General features: G+C 45.5%; 1 protein-coding gene across 1 annotated transcript in view; it reads left to right on the top strand.

Annotated features, from left to right (window-relative positions):
• Positions 1 to 2363: 2363 nt before the first annotated feature.
• The window catches only part of LOC135366474 (venom metalloproteinase antarease TserMP_A-like), a 37316-nt gene continuing 18209 nt past the window's right edge, over positions 2364 to 21470 (top strand). Inside the window, exons 1-9 of the mRNA XM_064599185.1 lie at positions 2364 to 2531; positions 3013 to 3188; positions 5679 to 5768; positions 7278 to 7407; positions 11176 to 11226; positions 15587 to 15637; positions 18520 to 18644; positions 18738 to 18812; positions 20223 to 20383. Of these exons, the coding sequence (XP_064455255.1) occupies positions 2468 to 2531; positions 3013 to 3188; positions 5679 to 5768; positions 7278 to 7407; positions 11176 to 11226; positions 15587 to 15637; positions 18520 to 18644; positions 18738 to 18812; positions 20223 to 20383 (923 nt within the window). The 5' untranslated portion in view covers positions 2364 to 2467. The remainder of the gene's footprint in view (positions 2532 to 3012; positions 3189 to 5678; positions 5769 to 7277; positions 7408 to 11175; positions 11227 to 15586; positions 15638 to 18519; positions 18645 to 18737; positions 18813 to 20222; positions 20384 to 21470) is intronic.

Raw genomic sequence — 21470 nt, 5'->3', positions numbered from 1 at the left:
TAAATGTAATGAACGTGGCATTGGCCACAGTGATGCACCAAGTTCAACACAAGTATTGTAGAACCAGGTATTTTAGCTTACATGTGAATCCAGTACGACATCCAGTGTGAAGTTGTGACTAATAAATAGTTCCAATTTTTCTTAGCTCTCAGAACAAAGACAGTGAACACAGGAACCAGTGTCCAGACAGTAAAAGTGCTTGAACTGGGAGATAGCAGCTAATCGGAATGGCGACCTTTGTTTTCCACCCTGAAAGCACAGGTTGTAACGTTGAGGGTAGATTTAAGAGTGGTGTCAAGATGTCTGCATGAGAGCGCTCATGAAAAGTAGAACATAGGTGAATACTCAAATTATAACATCACTTTGTCATGCTTGTTGGTGGCAAGAAGACGGCAACTAACGAGGGTGCCAGCAATTTCTTCATGCACCAGATGCAAGCCAGATCCTGCTTCATTTTCGCCCTTAGCATGCACCTGTGATAATTCACAAGTTAGATTATCAGTACTATTGTGTTGTTAATCGTGGTTATATCAGAGTAAGTGCAGTAGGACAGCTGCACAATCGACTCATGAAGCTTGCTATTTTTATATCTGAACCTCGACTTACCTTTTTGCCCTCGTTTTTTGCCTTGATCCATCCTGGCACGTTCAAAATTTGCGTGTCGGGCACCTCAGATTTTCATCAGACGATTTCGTGCCGAGATTCCAAATTGCCTCTGAAGTCGCGCGTAACCTATCATAACATTCGTGGATGAAATTCTTGGAGCTTAGCAGGCACCGCAGTCGCTGTCAGCCAAGAGCTTCGCACTGCTTTTGGCAGCTTATAATAGGTAACACTTGAATGCTCCGACGAAATGTTCTAACAGCGTAGCACCGTCGCATTTTCGACAACTTCGCCGTGGCATATCACGTATCATATCGCTCCAGCCCATAAAAGGCAAGGTCAGAACAAGGAAGTGCACTTTCCAAACGACACCGTGCCAAAAACAAAATATTCATACGCTTTGTTTCTGGCTTAGCAATAACATAACTGCTGTTTGCTGATGTACGATGCACAGAGGACGAAACGAAAGCAGCCAAGCGGCCAAGCCAAGAGTTCATGCCAAGCCAAAGACAGATAAACCGAGAGCAGTGACGTCGGTGCGCCAGTGCGCAGGGTTCGCCGACGGTCTGACGGGCGGGCTTGAGAACTACAAAAAATGTTTCCTAAAAAACTACGAACAGTGGGACCAAGATATTTCGCACACATATTCAGTCTTCGCTAACGAACACACAGCGCGAGTATCGCTCAGTTCTGCGGCACTTCAAAATCGGCATATCTGACCTTTAGTGGCGGTTACGACCTGAGGAGAATGGCGTCTGGTGCGGCTTCCCCGATCCTCGCTCTGAAAGGAACGAACTTGAATTGCATTGTGGATGGGATTGGATTGGATAATGCAGTTGCTTTACGTATGATAAATCAACGTGATTTCTGCGTGTACACTTTGCATGTGAAATCCTGAGGTAAAGCTTGTGCAGAAACAACGTTGTTCGTTCTACGTTTTCGGTTACGTTAAATTCCAGCGTAAGTATCAACGCTGTCATAACGTACTCCATTCTCCCGTTGGTATATGAGTGTTGAATCAGCGTTGAATTCCAGCATTGCAATTCGCATGTTGAAATTTTACGTCAAATCTGCGTGAAATTCATGTTCGCAATTCACGTTTCACATTGTTCAACGATATTCAACGTGGATTTTACATTCTGTCAGCCATGTGTGTTGACTGGGTGGATGTTCTTAGCGATCTATATAAAAGTTTCTCAGCGACACACTTTCCAGAGTTCCACTGGGGATCGGAAGGATACACCTACCCACCCACACACACACGTGCCAAGGGGAAATTATTGTTTTCGAAGAGACGCGGTTCCCCAGTGAATTTCGGAACAATAAACTAAATTATGCCCTGTCAACTACTAAACTCAAACTATACTCAATAACTAAAAATGTGGTTATATCCGAAAGGGTGCCTTTTGTCTGCAGGACTTCCTTACGTTGAAGCGGAAATCCTGATATTGATTGCAACGGCGCTGTTCGCCCTCTAGAGAGAGAGAGAAATACATGATGACGATGGTATGGGGATGACTTCCGCCGTCTAGAAAGCACAAATAAGCTAGCCTGTTTCATACTAGCGTGTCTTCTGCTATTAAAATGCGAGATGTCCTTTGTTCGTTACCTCATAGAAGCTGCCATTCAAACCATACAAACACATTTCAAGTGTTCATTGCAGTGTTCCATGCCTCGCCCTTTAAACGCAAAATTAATCGAATCAATGATCTTTTAGCTGTGCACTTCCTCAGCTTCATTCCGTTTGACCAGCTGTTGCGGCCCTGCACGAGAGGATGTTCACAACCATATATAAATCAACTCGTTTGCACTCTGTCTTATTTCGCTTTCTCGTACAATTTCGTACGCATTCTCCGTACGCATTATGCCGTTGTTGCGAGGAGCTTCAGTGTGGGTGCTAATTGCGCAGGTGGTTGCGTTGCACGGCCGTGAGTACCCTCTTCTAATCGTAAGCATTATGTTACAGTCTAACGGTGTACGTTGTGATTGATCCGTTCAATTCGGAGTGCCATACGTTTTACAAGTCGGGTATATAGTACTGAACTTTATTCAGCACGCGGAATGGCTATCGAACTCTTGACCTTTCCTTCGTCACCTACAATAGATCACCCGTGTGCAACGTCACACAAAGAGAAATAGTGGTTCTTTGGCAAACCAAGCGCAAATTGGTGTTGCCATCGTGTAGCTTCGCCGTTTTCGCGTTTCTTTTTACGTTTTCATACTTCTGCAACAGTTATTTGCCTCAGCAAGAAAGCGCAATCGACGATCTCGTGCACGGCAGACGCCACAAGTCTACGGAAGCGCGATTTAGTTGTTCTTCAAAGAACTTCCGCAAACTTTCGTCCGGCACTAGATCGGTTTCTAGCTTCCCTTCATGAAGGAAACGTTGACTCCCTCTCACACTTTCAGTACAATCTGAGGAGGCGATTGTGTACCCGGAGTTCCTAGACGAAAGGTCCGATAATGGCGCCCGAACAGTGAAGATCAAGGACGATCTGACGCTCAGCTTAGTGCAGAAGTCACCGTTTCGTGAACGTCTCCACCTTCGAACGCCCCAACAGGATGGTTCGGTACTCAACACTTATGTAAGTACACCAGCGCTGTGGAAACACTAATGACGTGGCACTGCAGGGCTCTGTGTTGCGTATCGATTCATGTTCTTTGGGGTTGACTTTTACTGAGTATTCACACGAGCGACGTCCCCCAGAATGCTACAGCGTAGGATGCAAAAGACGTCATAGCTTTCTGCTGTCACGGGAACGTTCAGCGCTGTGCCTTCACGTACACGAGCTGCTAACCACGGAGAATCTCCGGCGACACAGCCAGAAGACGATGGAAATTGCTGTTCTGAGGCTGAAACACAGAAGGAAGGACAACACAACACCCTTCCTTCTTTCAACCAGATGACGTTCCGTAGCAGACGACAGGAAAAGACCGTGACGGTGTCGTCTGCTGAGGTGTGCGCCGTGAGCATTTTTTTTCGGCGATGGCGTAGAGCACGTTGAAAGACCGGCGGCGGCGCCGTGTGCGGCGCCACGCCGATGCTGTCTTATCGGTGTGGGCCCAGTGGGCTGGGCTGTCAATATGTGAGAACTGATGTTCTGAGGCTGGAACAGCATAGCAAGGACAAATACATACAGCCTTTCTATGTTGTTCCAGTTCAACAGTTGCCACTTGCGTCGATCTCGTCGTGTGTATGTGTGAGCAAAAATGTAAGAGTGAAGGTGAATGAGTGCGAGAGAGTGGCTGGTTTGTCCCTCCAGATGACGCGCCCTTGGAAGTCGCTGGGGAGGTGTGTTAGCTTAGCGCAATTGGTAGAGCCCTGGACCGGTAATCTAGAAGATGTGGGTTCGAGTCCTACAGCTGGCTAACGTTTTCAGTGACTTTCATCTGTCATTGTCAATATGTGTTCTCTTCTCGGACTACGATGCACAGACACCTCAGGGCGGGGGCATTTTCTCCATCATAGACACCGAGACAATGACAGTATTTATTCCACCTTGCGCCAACCAAGTACATCAGCACTGTATAAGCGCGTATTATGAAAGTAAACTAGAACACACAAATGAATATTAGGAGAACGCACTTCAAGAAGGTCGTCGCTCAAGAACTTCGACGGGGCCCGTTAAGGGCTGGTTTCGCCGGAATAAACAACATAACTAGACAGTCAGAACGATGAGCCACCCCTTAAATGGTAACCACACGTAACAGTTATAGCGAGTACCGAACGTTCACAGGACGACAACGCGTAGGAGCTTGTTCCACTGATCCAGTGGCTCTTTTCCCGAAATTATAGTAGATATATGTAAATATGCAAACGTAAGAAAACGATATGACATAAAGCGCACTGATAACGTCATAGAATAGTATTTTTGCAGAGGCTGCTGCCAACCTCGCGATTGAAAAGCCCACCTGACGGGGTGCTTGTCGCCGGCACACACAAAACGCACTATTTGCTACGCACTTTTCCAGCGCAGAAAGAGCGACAGGCAAACCACGTGGGAGGACGACGTGCTTTGGAGCGATCGAGCTGATTGGTGTAGGCGCTAATCTGTTGGACAGATAGATCGCTTTCTGCGCTCAGATATTGCGTACTTCTTGTTTCGGCAGATTTACATAGCGCCATTCAGCGTGTTGACACGTGCGCGTTTAAGGATTTGTTAAACATGAAATTGCTTTCAACGAGGAATATCTTCCGTCCTGCTGTCTCGCTTTTTCGTGCAATCCCTTAATTAAAGAATTAATGAATTTTAAGTAATTGGTGAGCTTGTTGTTACATACTTTCTTCTAGATAATGTTCGCCTGACCAACTCAAAAACGGCATCCATTTTGTCGCGCTAGTTGTTTTTTTTCTTTTTTTAAGGAAATGTCTGTAACGAATTAAAAGAAAAACGCCCTGTTAATGAATAATAACCAGCGCTATGGTGTTTGTGGATGACCGGCAAACAACCTGCAGCAATTGAATGACAAGTTTCTCTGGAGTTGTGCCTCCACGGTGGACTGTGAAACGAGACTGTGAAGCATAAACAGCATATCAGTGATGAAATTCTTACTGCTAAAAACACCACAAATGGAGTCTGGGACCTACGATGCAAGAAAAGCAAACGAAAAGATTAGGTGTATGAGAGTTTTTTTATGGAAGACGGATCAAAATGGGCACATTCAACAACCGCGCCGATTTTTTAACAACGGCGGCGGCGGCGCCCCGACGGCTTTGGGACGGCGGCGCACACCTCTAATGCGCAGTATACGGCACTCCCGATATTCCAGCACCGTGTGAATGCTGAACATAGCGCGGGGCGGGACTTAGGCTCATAATAAAACATTAAATATACATATATAAATATAAGTATTACATACAAATTAAATTAAATATTAATATAAAGCATAATAAAAAGCGGCACTGAATGAAACCGCGTCTCCTGGCTTCACGTTCAAGCCTTCAGGCTCGAGTAATCCTGTCATGATATGGCAAATATGTGCTTAGCCGTTACTTAACCGACATGATCACACTTGTCGTACAGCGCCGGATTATTATTATTATTATTATTAACCGACATCATATCATGTTGCAGGTTTCGTCGTCGCTGTACTCGTCCAAGCTCTTCCAGGATGAGGACAACTTCGCATCTCTCGTGGTGACCGACAACAACGGCTTTCATTTTGTGAGCGTGTCTTTCATCTTCTCCGCATTCTAGAAAAAGAAAAAAACAAAAAACATGAGCGCATTACATGGTCTGAGCGCCGGCAGACGTTCTTGGCCATCTGCTGCTCGACCGTCGAATGTCTAATTAACTAAGAATGGGTAATTGACTTTGATGTCGCCATCGGAAATGCCCTTATCTTGGGTCCTTGATCATGAACCAGCTTGTCAGCGCCCTATCTCTTCTATCGGTCCATTTTCTATTTCCTTTTAATCTTTTTCCAGCACCCAAGTGGCGATCGTGTGCTCCTTCGCCCTCCCACATTGAGGGTGAAGGAAAGAGGCGTCTCCGAAAATGAGCAGTGAACAAAAAAAAAAAAAAAAAAAAAGGTGTTCCTTAATCAATTTTTGCGTGCGATCTATCGAAGGGACTTTTGCTCTGAAAACGGATACAATATCAGGTGACCAAAGGACACAGATGTTCTTGTATGGGACAACTTCGTTCCTTTTATAATTAAAAAGTTAATTAACGATTTTTATTGAATTAGCCACTCGACGGTCGAGCAACGGATGACCAAGAACGTCCGCCGGCCCAGAGATGGTAAACAGGATGGCTACAGCCCTTATAGTTTTTTTATATGAAAAATCTGTATCGAAGATAAAAAGACACCTTGTATATACCTATGTGTTCGGAGTATAATGCGAGAACCGCATACGACGTTTTCTCAACGCAGATTCGCCGAACTTTGAGGTCGTGACGTCACTCCCGATGTTGAAAGGTCGGGCCCACCCGCAAACGGCGTTTTCCCGTCGCAGCCTACGAGGCGGCGCAAAGCTTGTACTCGAAGCCGCTGGCGGCATTTCTGGTCATTATAGGCAGGAAAAACATGCACTATAGCTTTGCATAAATACAATATCTGGTAACCAAAAGCAATAACCCCAAAGCGCGCCGACCATCAACGTGGAAATCTCTTGCTTGAACTTCCGATTCCGTCCGCTGTTCTCCCACGTCTCCCAGTATGGACCAAAGGCGAAAATTGCTGCTGCTGTTAAAAAAGAAAAACCAAACTCCAGCTGTTGCGGTAGAAGGATTGAAGAAGACCGTTCAGGAACACTCTACTGGGTGCAGCGATGTCTAGGCCAGAGGGAAACGACAATCGAACAATGGCTAGCAAGTGGGATGGTATGCGTTTTGTCCACCCCCGTGTCTGCATTCATTTTCATTTCCAGCCAACTCAGCCTGGTCCACTTCATTCTGTCTTCCAGTTACGCGCGTACTTCGCGACCACACCGTCAATGCCCACACAGCTGGGCGGCTGTGGAGACGGTCGTTTCCGGCCAAGCATGCGAATGGTCAAGACGGACACGTCGCTTCCTGCGCTTGCCGCTCCGATCTGTTCGCCTCAGATGTCCGTGTCCCCGCTAGACGGCTATTGTTCGTGGAGCTGAACGTAAAAATGGCGAGCGCTCGGCGTTCTTGAAAACGTCGTATGCGGGTCGCCCTTAAGACTAGCTTTTCTCTTTTTTTCAGCAAGGCATGATTGGCGATGATTTGCGCATCGAACCTCTGCTCACCGCTGAGCGTTCCTCAGAAGGTCATGTAGCCCACAGGCTGTACAAGGTGGAAGAAGTGAGTTCTGACACTCCGATTTACCAGTACGGTGAGTACGTCGTACATCACCTCCGTTAGTTACACGGCACGTTTCACGCACCTTGAATAGCATTTTTACTAATGGCATTTGTACAAAGGGCTTTGACAGAAGACGACAATGATTCCCCCATGAAAACACTTCCTAATAATATCCAATTATCATACACTACCAATTATCATCCTATTTCCTTGCTTCCGACTGTTAGTAAGGTGTTGGAGAAGATAATTCTGCAACGCTTGGAGAGTTTTTTTTTTTTTTTTTTATTCCAATCAGTTGCTAAGTACATCTCAGTATGAATTGCAGAAAAAGAAATCAACCACGCCTGCATTACTTCATGCGACGGAAAAAAAAAAGCCAGATAGATACGGCATTAGAGGCACCCCTTCAAAATTAATAGAAATCGCTTTGAGCGATCGGAACCAGTATATCATTCAGTCTGACTGCAGTTCCGAACTCGGAACGCTCTTTATGGGTGTCCCCAGGGTTCAATACTAGGTCCTTTCTTATTCCTCGTCTACATGAATGTCCTGCCTCACTTTCTTTCAACTGCTTGTTTTCGTTACACAGATGATACGACTATTTTTGTCGAGTCTAAAAACCTCATAACACTATTTTGTATAGCGAGCTCTGTTCTGGATGAGTTTAACTTGTGGCTATCACACAGCAAACTTGCTACTAACTTTCAAAGAAACTCGTATATGGTTTTACGACAGTCTCAAAAGGGCCTGGATTTCACTAATTTGCAGCTTTCCTTCGGATGGAATATCCTTTCTCGAGTTTCTGTCATCCGGTTTCTGGGCGTCTTTTTGCAGGAAAACTTATCCTGGCACCATAGCATTAACCATGTGCGGAGTAAAATCTCCAGTATCCCTAAGCAAGCTCAGGAACCTAGTCCCAACTAACATACTTTTAACCATGTACTACGGCCTGATTTATTCCTATATCAACTACGGCTTTGAAGTTTATGGCCTCACGTATAACTCTAATCTGAGCCCATTACTTTTTGAACTGAAGCGTGCGCTACGAATTATCCTTTCTGTTGGCCGTTTGGAGTCGGTCTCGTTCGCTTTTCCTCTTTTGTCTTTACTCAATATTTCCGATCTCCGTGATTATAAAGTTGCCCTTCTCATGCAGAACTTTTTCTACAGGTCTTTGGACAGACTACAACTTAATTTCCAAAATTTCGTTTCACCATATTCCCTACTTTCAACAGCGGCATTAATCTCTTTATGTAGTTGAATGACATCTCCATTACTTTGTGTCTTCATGTCCATTACATCATTGTAGCAACCTACACCCTCTGTGCATATTGTATGTATTCACGCGCGCCATCTTGCATACTTCCTTGTATCATTATGTACGGGCTGCTGCCTTTGCATTGCCTCTTCCATCATAAGATGTTCAATTGTATTTGGATAAATTGTTTTCTTGCGGGACCGTTTAACAGGGTTTGCCCTGACGGGCCCTTATCTCAAGTGTGTTCCTGATATTTTGTGTACCACTAAACAAACAAACAATAAACAAATATCCGTTGCAATACACCTTTGGTCCCTGAGAGGGCAGAAAGGACTGTCACCTGAAGATACGACGATATTTTAGATTGTCACGAAGCTCAAGAAAGAAATATTAGTTTCGCAGTTTTGCTACTTATATATATTTTTTTTTGCCATATTCCAATAGCAGAACAGTGTATTAAATTCCGTTGGTTTTCATTAAAGATGGGCCAACGGAATCCACGAATCCTCGAATCCTAGGCAGAAATTTCCAGATTGGGGAATCGGAATCCCAGTGCCCAAAAGTGAGAATCCAATCTTTCGAATCCACCGACCACGTTTGTTTGTTTCTTTTTAAAATTGGCGCCTCCGGAGTCCGCCGAAAGTATGATTGGCTGGCGGGTGTTTTCATATTTATTTGTTTGCATTGTATGTCTTACATTACATGTTTAAGAGTAACATGATTTTCCGTTTAAAATTTATTAGTTTTATGAAAAGAATTCAAATTCAAGAGTTTATATATTTTTCTGTGATGGATGAACAACGTGTTAAATTGTGTAAAAATTGTGAAAAACGTGTAAATTAAATTTATGAAGTATATGGGCATGTTTTCTCCTGAAAGTGAACTATTATTTAATTTGTTTTTCATTGATTTTTTTAATTCCGTGTTAGCGCCGCAAAGTAACTGTGGCTGTGAGCGGCGTATAGACGTGGACAGATGGAGAGAGGACAGCAGGAAGAAGTGGGAAACAGGGGGGTTAGTATGCGTCCTGTGCAGACTTCGGGGGTAACTGTGCCTACATTCGTCTGGAAAGTCTTCGGAAAACCCAGGGAAAACCTCAGACGGCACAGCCGGTGACAGGACTTGAACCCGTGTCACCTCCCAGTCTCGGCGTGGAAAGCGATCACTCTAACCACTATGCCACGGGAGCTGGTCATTGAACAAAGATGTCAAATTTTGCTGCAAAGCGCTTTTTAGTAGAGATGTTTTTCTTCCTGGCCTTTTAAACTCTTCTCTTTTTGTATACTGTTGTTTTTTTTTTCAGGAAGGATTCGAAAGATTCGAGGTTCGTAAGATACGTGGATCCAGGAACCTTTCTGGATTCGGGTTCAGAAAATTCCGAGTTCAAACCACTTCTATAGATTTTGTGTCTACGCAATTTTTTTTAAAGCATTAGTAGTCTAAAAAGGGGATACCTATTAGCGTGGCCGCGTTAAGATTACGCTTGATCCTCATATTACGTCTTGGTGTTCACCGCTCGCGCACCACCTTCCAGTTATATCTGGATTGACTGAGTCACCAGAAGCTTGGCAGTGCTCAGAAGCATATTTCGCGTCACCGCTGAGTTTAAGCAACTTTTGCTTCGTACTCTGGAATCATATGGTCCATAGACTCGAAGGCTCTTGAAAGAGCAATTTGACGTGACTTAAGCAGAAGGTGGAAGTCCTTCAGACTGCTCTTCACTCCAGGGTACCCCTAGGGGTAACTGAGTGCGGAGCAAGAATACTAAAATGCAGGGTTCTCAAAAATATCGAGCAGTTCTGCTTTACGTAGAGCGCATCGTCCTGTTTAAACCGCCGGTGTGCTTTAACGTGAACACCCTATTATACGACAACGCGCGCAAAACGACGTAGCAAAAAACGGTAGCTAAAACGCGGATAAACTAGGTCATAATAGTTACAAAGTTGTTTTAACTGTGGGTGCCATGATGTAATTGCACAAGTAGTTAAACTACGATTCCAAGGGGTATTTAGTAGTTGTAGTTAAACTACAAAATGTTGCTAATGCCCATACCTGAATAACATTTCGATGACATTATCTAGAATCAGAAGTGCTACATTGCTCTTCGCGAACATCCGCAATGTCACAGGGCACATATGTCCTCGGTGGCATACCAAGCTCTGACTTCAGCACCCAAAAGTTAGTAGTCCTTATCTTGTTACACTCGATGTCAATTGATGTTCTGAAGCTGGAGCACATAGAAGGGAGAAATACATACAAAGCCTCAACTGCCTAAGAAATTGAGGATGAAAGACGAAAGTCACTGAAAAGGTTATCCAGCTGTAGGACTCGAACCCATCCTGGACCGGTAATCCAGAAGGTGTGGGTTCGAGTCCTACAGCTGGCTAACCTTTTCAGTGACATCCTTCTTTCATCAGTGCTACACCTGTCGTGTAGCCAATAGTACTTGTTTAAATTAATTGTGCGTTCAACCATGTATCACATGTCATAATCCCTATATATCGTTAAAACGTAACAATAATCCATGTTCGTGTCATTCAGTTTCAGAGCCCGATTCTAATACAGCAGCCCGCAGCGTCGACAACGATACTGGTATGTTTATTTCGACATTTCTATGTCCGTACTCCGAGGTGATGGTGGCGCGCAGTTGAGGCCTTGACATTTTGCGTTCCAAGCATACGGCAGCGTCGTGAGTTTTAACTAGTGCGAAGGGTAACTCCGGTGAACGAGGCTAAGGAAGGAACGGTGTAAGTTGAGGCCATGGTCGGCGAAAGAGGGATGGGGGGGGGGGAAGTAAGGCGACCGCCTCAGGCCCTGCGCTTGCATAGGACCCGCGCACGAAGCCCTCAACCAGGGACTACTTTTTTTTTTAATATCAAGTATGCACTTAATCGCACGCGCCATCTTCGACTAAAACAGAAGTGAGAGAAGAATGTGTTATGTGCCATTCTGTACATGTGACGAGAAAAAGTCCAACTTTTAAGAAATATCCGGCAACCCTGCAAGCTATACAGAGGATTTCGCACCCTTCTCTCATGGTGCCATTTCCCGTACTGCTAAAATCTCCCACTGCGAAAATCTTGTAATTTCTTATCTTTTCATTACTGCTGGTGTGAAACAGGCCCCGCGATGTGCCTTTGCCTCAGGCCCCGCACATCCCTAGCACCGGCCCCTGTCGAGGCTAAGTAAGGTTTGTGACATTTTTTCCGTGCTGTTGGGTGGGTCTACTGTCATTCGTCCAATGCTAAACAAAAGCAGTTCGCGTCAACGGATAACGAACAGGCTTGAGGGGCCGGTGACGTGAAAGACAAAGAGGTGCGGTGTGCCTGCTCGAGAAACGCAGAAAGTACCTCTGTGAGGGATACAACGGCCAGCTCTTTCATTAGCACCACCACCGAAGGTTAGGTTGAGTTCAGTACGCAGTAATCGCTGAAGAGATTCGCCGCACAGACCACGAACCAGTCTATCACGGACCTTGTGGTCGAGTGTATATCTAAACTTACAGCGTCGTGATAGCCAACGAAGTTCGGCGACGCAGTCTGCAGCGGCCCCTCCAGGTTGCTGGTCACGTTTGCCGAACTGGAATGCCTGAACGATCACGGAAGGCGCTGTGTTATAATGTGCCGTTAACTTCACAACGATGTCCTTGTACCCATTCTCTGAAGGTAATGTTGGAGAACAAAGGGAACGAATCACTGCGTACGTCCTTACCCCACACACTCTGCAGACCACAGCTCGCTTCTTCTCACTTGACGTTATGTCACTAGCAGTCATTCAATAAATATTTAATGGAATGTCTTTATAGCTGCATTGTCTATGCGTAATCTTGCTCGAAGGCAGCGCGCCAGTCCAGTTAGTCGTGTGGGAAAGCCACCTTGCCCCGTACAGACGTAGATCTAATGTCCTATATAGCGGAGGTTCAGCTACATCATGTCCAGTTGTATGACCACGCCATTAACATTTCTAAGGCATCCTGAGGCTATTAAAACAAGTTTTGAAAGCTATACAGGAACTCGTGATGGGAAATAAGGCCGTGAGGTCTCGGGAGGATTGCAGAATTGTAGACGACGCCTTCGCTGTATTTTGTCGTCTGCGAAAACTGCTGGTAGAGAAATAAGTGGCATTGTAAAGAAAGAAAAAGAAAAGAACCGTATGTGAAAACGACCACAGTTCAGTATCTAATATGTCAACGTAAGGTAACACATCACGTAACGATTTCTAGCACGGCGACACTACAATCTACCACAATGATCGCGGGGCGCTATCATATCAAGACGAGCGAGAAAGCTATAATTCAAGATGTCTGGATAAGAAGCATGTGATCCGACAGGTAACACGACAAACTACGAGGAAACGCTGACTTTACAGCGGTACGCTCGGGTTCACGCAGACGAAGAACATTAATCTCTTTATGTAGTTGAATGACATCTCCATTACTTTGTGTCTTCATGTCCATTACATCATTGTAGCAACCTACACCCTTTGTGCACATTGTATGTATTCACGCGCGCCATCTTGCATACTTCCTTGTATCACGGGCTGCTGCCTTTGCATTGCCTCTTCCATCATAAGATGTTCAATTGTATTTGGATAAATTGTTTTCTTGCGGGACCGTTTAACAGGGTTTCCCCTCACGGTCGCTTATCTCAAGTGTGTTCCTGACATTTTGTGTACCACTAAACAAATAAACAAGCAATAAAGAAAAAGCCGTTGCAATACACCTTTAGTCCCTGAGAGGGCAGAAAGGACTGTCACCTGAAGATACGACGATATTTTAGATTGTCACGAAGCTCAAGAAAGAAATATTAGTTTCGCAGTTTTGCTACTTCTATATTTTTTCTTAGCCATATTCCAATAGCAGAACAGTGTATTAAGTTCCGTTGGTTTTCATTAAAGATGGGCCAACGGAATCCACGAATCCTCGAATCCTAGGCAGAAATTTCCAGATTGGGGAATCGGAATCCCAGTGCCCAAAAGTGAGAATCGAGTCTTTCGAACCCACCGACCACGTTTGTTTGTTTCTTTTTAAAATTGGCGCCTCCGGAGTCCGTCGAAAGTATGATTGGCTGGCGGGTGTTTTCATATTTATTTGTTTGCATTGTATGTCTTACATCACATGTTTAAGAGTAACATGATTTTGCTTTTAAAATTTATTAGTTTTATGAAAGGAATTCAAATACAAGAGTTTATATAATTTTCTGTGATGGATGAACAACGTGTTAAGTTGTGTAAAAATTGTGAAAAACGTGTAAATTAAATTTATGAAGTATATGGGCATGTTTTCTCCTGAAAGTGAACTATTATTTAATTTGTTTTTCATTGAATTTTTTTTTAAATTCCGTGTTAGCGCCGCGAAGCAACTGTGGCTATAAGCGGCGTACAGACGTGGACAGATGGACAGAGGACAGCAGGAAGAAGTGGGAGACAGGGGGGTTAGTATGCGTCCTGGGCAGACTTCGGGGATAACTGTGCCGACATTCGTCTGGAAAGTCTTCGGAAAACCCAGGGAAAACCTCGGACAGCACAGCCGGTGACAGAATTCGAACCCGTGTCACCTCCCAGTCTCTGCTTGGAAAGCGATCATCCTAACCACTATGCCACGGGAGCTGGTCATTGAACAAAGATGTCAAAGTTTGCTGCAAAGCCCTTTTTAGTAGAGGTGTTTCTTCCTGGACTTTTAAACTCTTCTTTTTTTGTATACTGTCGTTTTTTTTTAAGGGAGGATTCGAAAGATTCGAGGTTCGTAAGATACGTGGATCCAGGAACCTTTCTGGGATTCGGGTTCAGAAAATTCCGAGTTCATCCCACTTCTATGGATTTTATGCCTACCCATTTTTTTTAAGCATTAGTAGTCTAAAAATGGGATACCTATTAGCGTGGCCGCGTTAAGATTACGCTTGATCCTCATATTACGTCTTGGAGTTCATTGCTCGCGCACCACCATCCAGTTCCATCTGGATTGACTGAGTCACCAGAAGCTTGGCAGTGCTCAGAAGCATATTTCGCGTCACCGCTGAGTTTAAGCAACTTTTGCTTCGTACTCTGGAATCATATTGTCCATAGACTCGAAGGTTCTTGAAAGAGCAATTTGACGTGACTTAAGCAGAAGGTGGAAGTCCCTCAGAGTGCTTTTCCCTCCAGGGTACCCCTAGGGGTAACTGAGTGCGGAGCGAGAATACTAAAATGCAGGGTTCTCAAAAATATCGAGCAGTGCTTTACGTAGAGCGCATCGTCCTGTTTAAACCGCCGGTGAACTTTAACGTGGACACCCTATTATATGACAACGCGCGCAAAACGACGTAGCTAAAAACGGTAGCTAAAACGCGGATAAACTAGGTCATAATAGTTACAAAGTTGTTTTAACTGTGGGTGCCATGATGTAATTGCACAAGTAGTTAAACTACGATTCCAAGGGGTATTTAGTAGTTGTAGTTAAACTACAAAATGTTGCTAATGCCCATACCTGAATAACATTTCGATGACATTATCTAGAATCAGAAGTGCTACATTGCTCTTCGCGAACATCCGCAATGTCACAGGGCACATATGTCCTCGGTGGCATATCAAGCTCTGACTTCAGCACCCAAAAGTTAGTAGTCCTTATCTTGTTACACTCGATGTCAATTGATGTTCTGAAGCTGGAGCACATAGAAGGGAGAAATACATACAAAGCCCCAACTGCCTAAGAAATTGAGGATGAAAGACGAAAGTCACTGAAAAGGTTATCCAGCTGTAGGACTCGAACCCATCCTGGACCGGTAATCCAGAAGGTGTGGGTTCGAGTCCTACAGCTGGCTAACCTTTTCAGTGACATCCTTCTTTCATCAGTGCTACACCTGTCGTGTAGCCAATAGTACTTGTTTAAATTAATTGTGCGTTCAACCATGTATCACATGTCATAATCCCTATATATCGTTAAAACGTAATAATAATCCATGTTCGTGTCATTCAGTTTCAGAGCCCGATTCTAATACAGCAGCCCGCAGCGTCGACAACGATACTGGTATGTTTATTTCGACATTTCTATGTCCGTACTCCGAGGTGATGGTGGCGCGCAGTTGAGGCCTTGACATTTTGCGTTCCAAGCATACGGCAGCGTCGTGAGTTTTAACTAGTGCGAAGGGTAACTCCGGTGAACGAGGCTAAGGAAGTAACGGTGTAAGTCGAGGCCATGGCCGGCGAAAGAGGGATGGGGGGGGGGGGGAAGTAAGGCGACCGCCTCAGGCCCTGCGCTTGCATAGGACCCGCGCACGAAGCCCTCAACCAGGGACTACTTTTTTTTAAATATCAAGTATGCACTTAATCGCACGCGCCATCTTCGACTAAAACAGAAGTGAGAGAAGAATGTGTTATGTGCCATTCTGTACATGTGACGAGAAAAAGTCCAACTTTTAAGAAATATCCGGCAACCCTGCAAGCTATACAGAGGATTTCGCACCCTTCTCTCATGGTGCCATTTCCCGTACTGCTAAAATCTCCCACTGCGAAAATCTTGTAATTTCTTATCTTTTCATTACTGCTGGTGTGAAACAGGCCCCGCGATGTGCCTTTGCCTCAGGCCCCGCACATCCCTAGCACCGGCCTCTGTCGAGGCTAAGTAAGGTTTGCGACATTTTTCCGTGCTGTTGGGTGGGTCTACTGTCATTCGTCCAATGCTAAACAAAAGCAGTTCGCGTCAACGGATAACGAACAGGCTTGAGGGGCTGGTGACGTGAAAGACAAAGAGGTGCGGTCTGCCTGCTCGAGAAACGCAGAAAGTACCTCTGTGAGGGATACAACGGCCAGCTCTTTCATTAGCACCACCACCGAAGGTTAGGTTGAGTTCAGTACGCAGTCATCGCTGAAGAGATTCGCCGCACAGACCACGAACCAGTCTATCACGGACCTTGTGGTCGAGTGTATATCTAAACTTACAGCGTCGTGATAGCCAACGAAGTTCGGCGACGCAGTCTGCAGCGGCCCCTCCAGGTTGCTGGTCACGTTTGCCGAACTGGAATGCCTGAACGATCACGGAAGGCGCTGTGTTATAATGTGCCGTTAACTTCACAACGATGTCCTTGTACCCATTCTCTGAAGGTAATGTTGGAGAACAAAGGGAACGAATCACTGCGTACATCCTTACCCCACACACTGTGCAGACCACAGCTCGCTTCTTCTCACTTGACGTTATGTCACTAGCAGTCATTCAATAAATATTTAATGGAATGTCTTTATAGCTGCATTCTCTATGCGTAATCTTGCTCGAAGGCAGCGCGCCAGTCCAGTTAGTCGTGTGGGAAAGCCACCTTGCCCCGTAGAGACGTAGATCTAATGTCCTATATAGCGGAGGTTCAGCTACATCATGTCCAGTTGTATGACCACGCCATTAACATTTCTAAGGCATCCTGAGGCTATTAAAACAAGTTTTGAAAGCTATACAGGAACTCGTGATGGGAAATAAGGCCGTGAGGTCTCGGGAGGATTGCACAATTGTAGACGACGCCTTCGCTGTATTTTGTCGTCTGCGAAAACTGCTGGTAGAGAAATAAGTGGCATTGTAAAGAAAGAAAAAGAAAAGAAAAGAACCGTATGTGAAAACGACCACAGTTCAGTATCTAATATGTCAACGTAAGGTAACACATCACGTAACGATTTCTAGCACGGCGACACTACAATCTACCACAATGATCGCGGGGCGCTATCATATCAAGACGAGCGAGAAAGCTATAATTCAAGATGTCTGGATAAGAAGCATGTGATCCGACAGGTAACACGACAAACTACGAGGAAACGCTGACTTTACAGCGGTACGCTCGGGTTCACGCAGACGAAGAACAACGCCACGTTCGGATGGTTGGAAGCGCCTGTATTCTGGATTCACCAATATTTTCACAGCACAGCGCCGCATTACACTTTCCATGTTGCAGCGCTAAGATCAACGCACGATCGGGGCTTCAACTACAAGAACGCACACTGGCACCGCCAAGAACCAAGATGACCGCTTGCCCATAAAAACGATGAAAGTTCGGTTGTACGCCTTCTTTGCTTGTCAGACGTAGCTCTATCCACAGAAAAACCTATTCATCGTCATAGTTAATGCCTGAAAACCATTCTTTGTCGTCATCACACGACTTCTTTCAATATAGAAACGTATAAACAGCTGATCACGTGACCTGGGTTCAACTCCCTGAACCGTTGCCAAGGACGGCTCCCCTGTGGCGAGATTTGAGCCGGGTTTGAGAACGGCGGTAGTGTCGAGCGCAGTTTGTGCAACGCACGGAAACGGTAATCTGCACTCTAAAAACAGAACTTATGATGGTACAGGTTGGGACAAAAGTTTACGGAACACGCGAACGACGTACTTTTTCTTCGGTGCGACACTCTAGCGGCTGCCGGAAGCGGGTGAGCTCACTGTTTCGGAGGGGTGGATGGATGCGCTGTTAGCGACACGCTGTGGTCGCTCCAGTGTCGCTTGGATGTGCCTGGGAAGTACGAGTTCCCGCTGGCTGTGTGTCGCTCACAGCGCACCCTTCCATCCCTCCGAAACAGTGAACTCACCCGCTTCCCGCTGCCGCTAGGGTGTCGCACCGAAGAAAAAGTACGTCGCTCGCGTGTTCCGTAAACTTTTGTCCCAACCTGTACGATAAGAACGAATGATAGGGTTATCGCTTTTGATTCGAGGAGAGAGGGAGGCGTACGCCCTCTTCTCTCTTCGAATCAGAAGCGATAACCCTATCATTCTTGGCAATGGTTGGAGCACAGCGTGCTATGCAGTGAAGTTCTGTTTTTAGAGTGTAGCTCAGCTGGCTCCGTGAAGTCGGTATAGCGTTGAGCGTCGCTGGTGCAAACGGGGGTTAGTGTCATTGTAAACCGAATCAATAACTCACGGCACATTCTTTCTTGCAGAGGGCGTAATAGACAAACACTTTGCACGAGTAGAAACACACATCGTTGTGGACAGCGTCCTCTTTGCACAGTTCAAAAGGAAGAAGACAGACGCAATTTTGTACTTTGGAGCAGCTATCAACTTCGTAAGTTTACGCACTCGTCTTTCCGTCCGCCAACTTTGACCAACCCCATAACGTTGACTCGAACCTCTGTTTATCTCTCCCATGTTTTCGCAGATCAATTTAAGGTATAACACAGTGGAGACCATTGAAGTTGAAATTGTCGCCATCGCATTTACGTTCTACGAAGATGTACGTGTTTCACTCTACCTTTTTTCTAGTCTTTTTCCTCAGTGCGCCTCTAAGAATGGGAAATCAAGCACAGAGCGCGCCCTCTTGCCTGTGGAATTCGCTTGCCGTGCAACGCCCATCTGTACAACAGACACATTTGGTAACTGTATTAAAGGAGCAATGAGGTGACATTTAACGTCGCTAGAAATCCTGCAACGTCTGTCAAGCTGTCTACACTCTAAAAACAGAACTTCACCGCACAGCACGCTCTGCGCCAACCATTGCCACGAATGATAGGGTCATCGCTCCTGATCCGAAGAGAGTGGGGGGGGGGGGGGGGCGTACGCCTTTTTTGTGGCAATTTGAATATATAAAAATTGCCACAGAAAGGTGTACGCCCCCCTCTTTCTTCCAATCAGACGCGATAACCTTATCATTCGTGGCAATTGTTGGCGCAGAACGTGCTATGCGGTGAAGTTCTGTTTTTAGAGTGTACCAGGAGTCACCATGCAAAATATTTTAGCTCTGCCGTGCATTATAGCTGTGCAAGAGCACTTACACAAAAAAAAGAAGAAGAAAAAAAACAGTCGGAGAAAGCTGCCGCTGGCGGCCGACAGGATGATCTCGTGACGTGGTGAAGGTCACCTTCCTCACAAATGAAGGGGACCATCTTTTCTCCTCCTGTGGTGAGGAAATCAGACGAGCAGTATAAATAGGAAATCTACCTTTTTCACTCTATTAAGATACCTCGAATAACAGCGATAGGAATCGGAATTTTTGGCGCCCTTGGCCTGCGCTGAGCCACAAGCGGCCCGCGGGTTCCCACTTCCTGCCTACACGACTGATATCCAGCCCTTGGAGCCAGTCCTTGTGACTGGTCTTCCGCCTGGATGCCAATACACGACTGATATCCCGCCTATTGATGTCCCTGTCAGTTGCCATTGCTTACATCGTGTGGACGCCCTTGCTCTGAGCCGCCCTTTCATATTTCGGTATTGGACACTCCCAATTAGTTGACACCGTGACACTTTGCCGAGTGTCCGGCGGGACGGGGGTAGAACCTTAATATCCTCTAAATATACGAATAGCGTCTTAACGGATTCGCGCATCCGTAGGATATTTCGTGTTGTTGGGGAATCAGCGAATTTACATTGACGTGATCTTGCATTCCCCGTTTCAGAGAAAAAAAAAATGTTACAGACCTGCATGTTTTGATAAGAACCTTGAAACAACAGCAAGTATTTGGGCAATGTTGTGCTTCTTGTCACTTTGTAGGGTCCTGTGGCTACCACGGGGAAACATCCCATGTCATAATCACTTCTTCATGTATTGTTGTTGTCACTTTCAGTGAATGCGAATGGTGTGTCGTTCATTGCCCAAGAAAGAAACTTGAAGATTCATAAAATGTCGTTTAATTTCTTCATTTTTTAGGGCAACGAGGAAGCGAACTTCTTGAAGTTTTACAATGTGCGAGATGCAAGCTGGGACGAGTACGGCAACATTCACAGCACGCTTGCCGCATTCAGAGACTTTTATAAGAGGAACCACGCCGACATATTTTATCAAGCGGATTTGCTTTCCTTTGTCACAGGGTGCGTTGTAGACTTTCATGAGCATCATGGTGCACACCAGCGAAACATTAATTGTACTCAGCAATTTTTATCTGTGTCACGCCCAATAACAAGACTTCGAGAAAACAGTCAAACCAAAATGGCAAGCAATAGCAAGCCGTCCTTTCTAGCCGACTTTGCCCTAAAAACAGATTTTGCCCTAAAAAACAAACAACAAGAACGTCAAAGTAAGCGAGCGAGCAGTGTGCTCTACACTGTTAAAACAGAACTTCACCACACAGCACGCCCCTAGCCAACCATCATTCCGAGTGATATTATTCTGTGCATTGATTTGTTCAAAATCGGAGGAGGCGCCTATCTGAGACACATTATGCTTAGGCGCTTCCCCCTGTTTTGAACAAATCGGGACACAGAATGATATCAGTTGGAATGATGGTTGGCTAGGAGCGTGCCATGTGGTGAAGTTCTGTTTTAACAGTGTATGAACGAGTGTTCCAGACGGATGCCTGAAAAAATGATCCCAGAAAAAATTGTCCCTGGTTGTGTGGGGGAATAATGGTACAGTGGGCGACTGCGCGGTACAAAATACAGGGGCGTAGTCACCAATAGCTTATGAATAAGGAGTGGATTATTAGGCACTAACAGGGGGCGCTCCCTACCGCGTAGCACGGGGTATGCCAATCATCATCGCGGATGATATCACTCTGTCTGCCGATAAGCCGAGAAGGGGGAGTGCACACCTGTGCACCGAATTGTTGAATTAATGAGAGAAATAGGGAGAGGTAGTTTTTCCCGTTCCAGACACCTTCCAGACAGCGACACCCGATGGGCTATAGGCTCTCCCCAGTTCACTTTCAGGAAAAAAAAAACACCCATATACTAGTACTTTGTCTTAAATGTACTTTATTTAACATGTTGTTCATCGGCAACAGAAAATACTGAAAGGTGTAGCAAAACTGGCCAAGTGTCAGTACGAGGAAAAACAGTACGAGCACCCATCACGCGCCAGTCATCGTTGTCGTTCGCACACGTCACAATACCCCCAGGCGGAGGGATTGATCATCCTGGTCAATCAGGAGGGGCAACGTAGGGCTTTAGTCGACAAACG

This window comes from Ornithodoros turicata, chromosome 8 (genome assembly GCF_037126465.1).
Source record: "Ornithodoros turicata isolate Travis chromosome 8, ASM3712646v1, whole genome shotgun sequence".
NCBI lineage: Eukaryota > Metazoa > Arthropoda > Arachnida > Ixodida > Argasidae > Ornithodoros > Ornithodoros turicata.
Note: the sequence above shows the minus strand (reverse complement) of the source record. Positions and strands in the feature narration are given on the sequence as shown.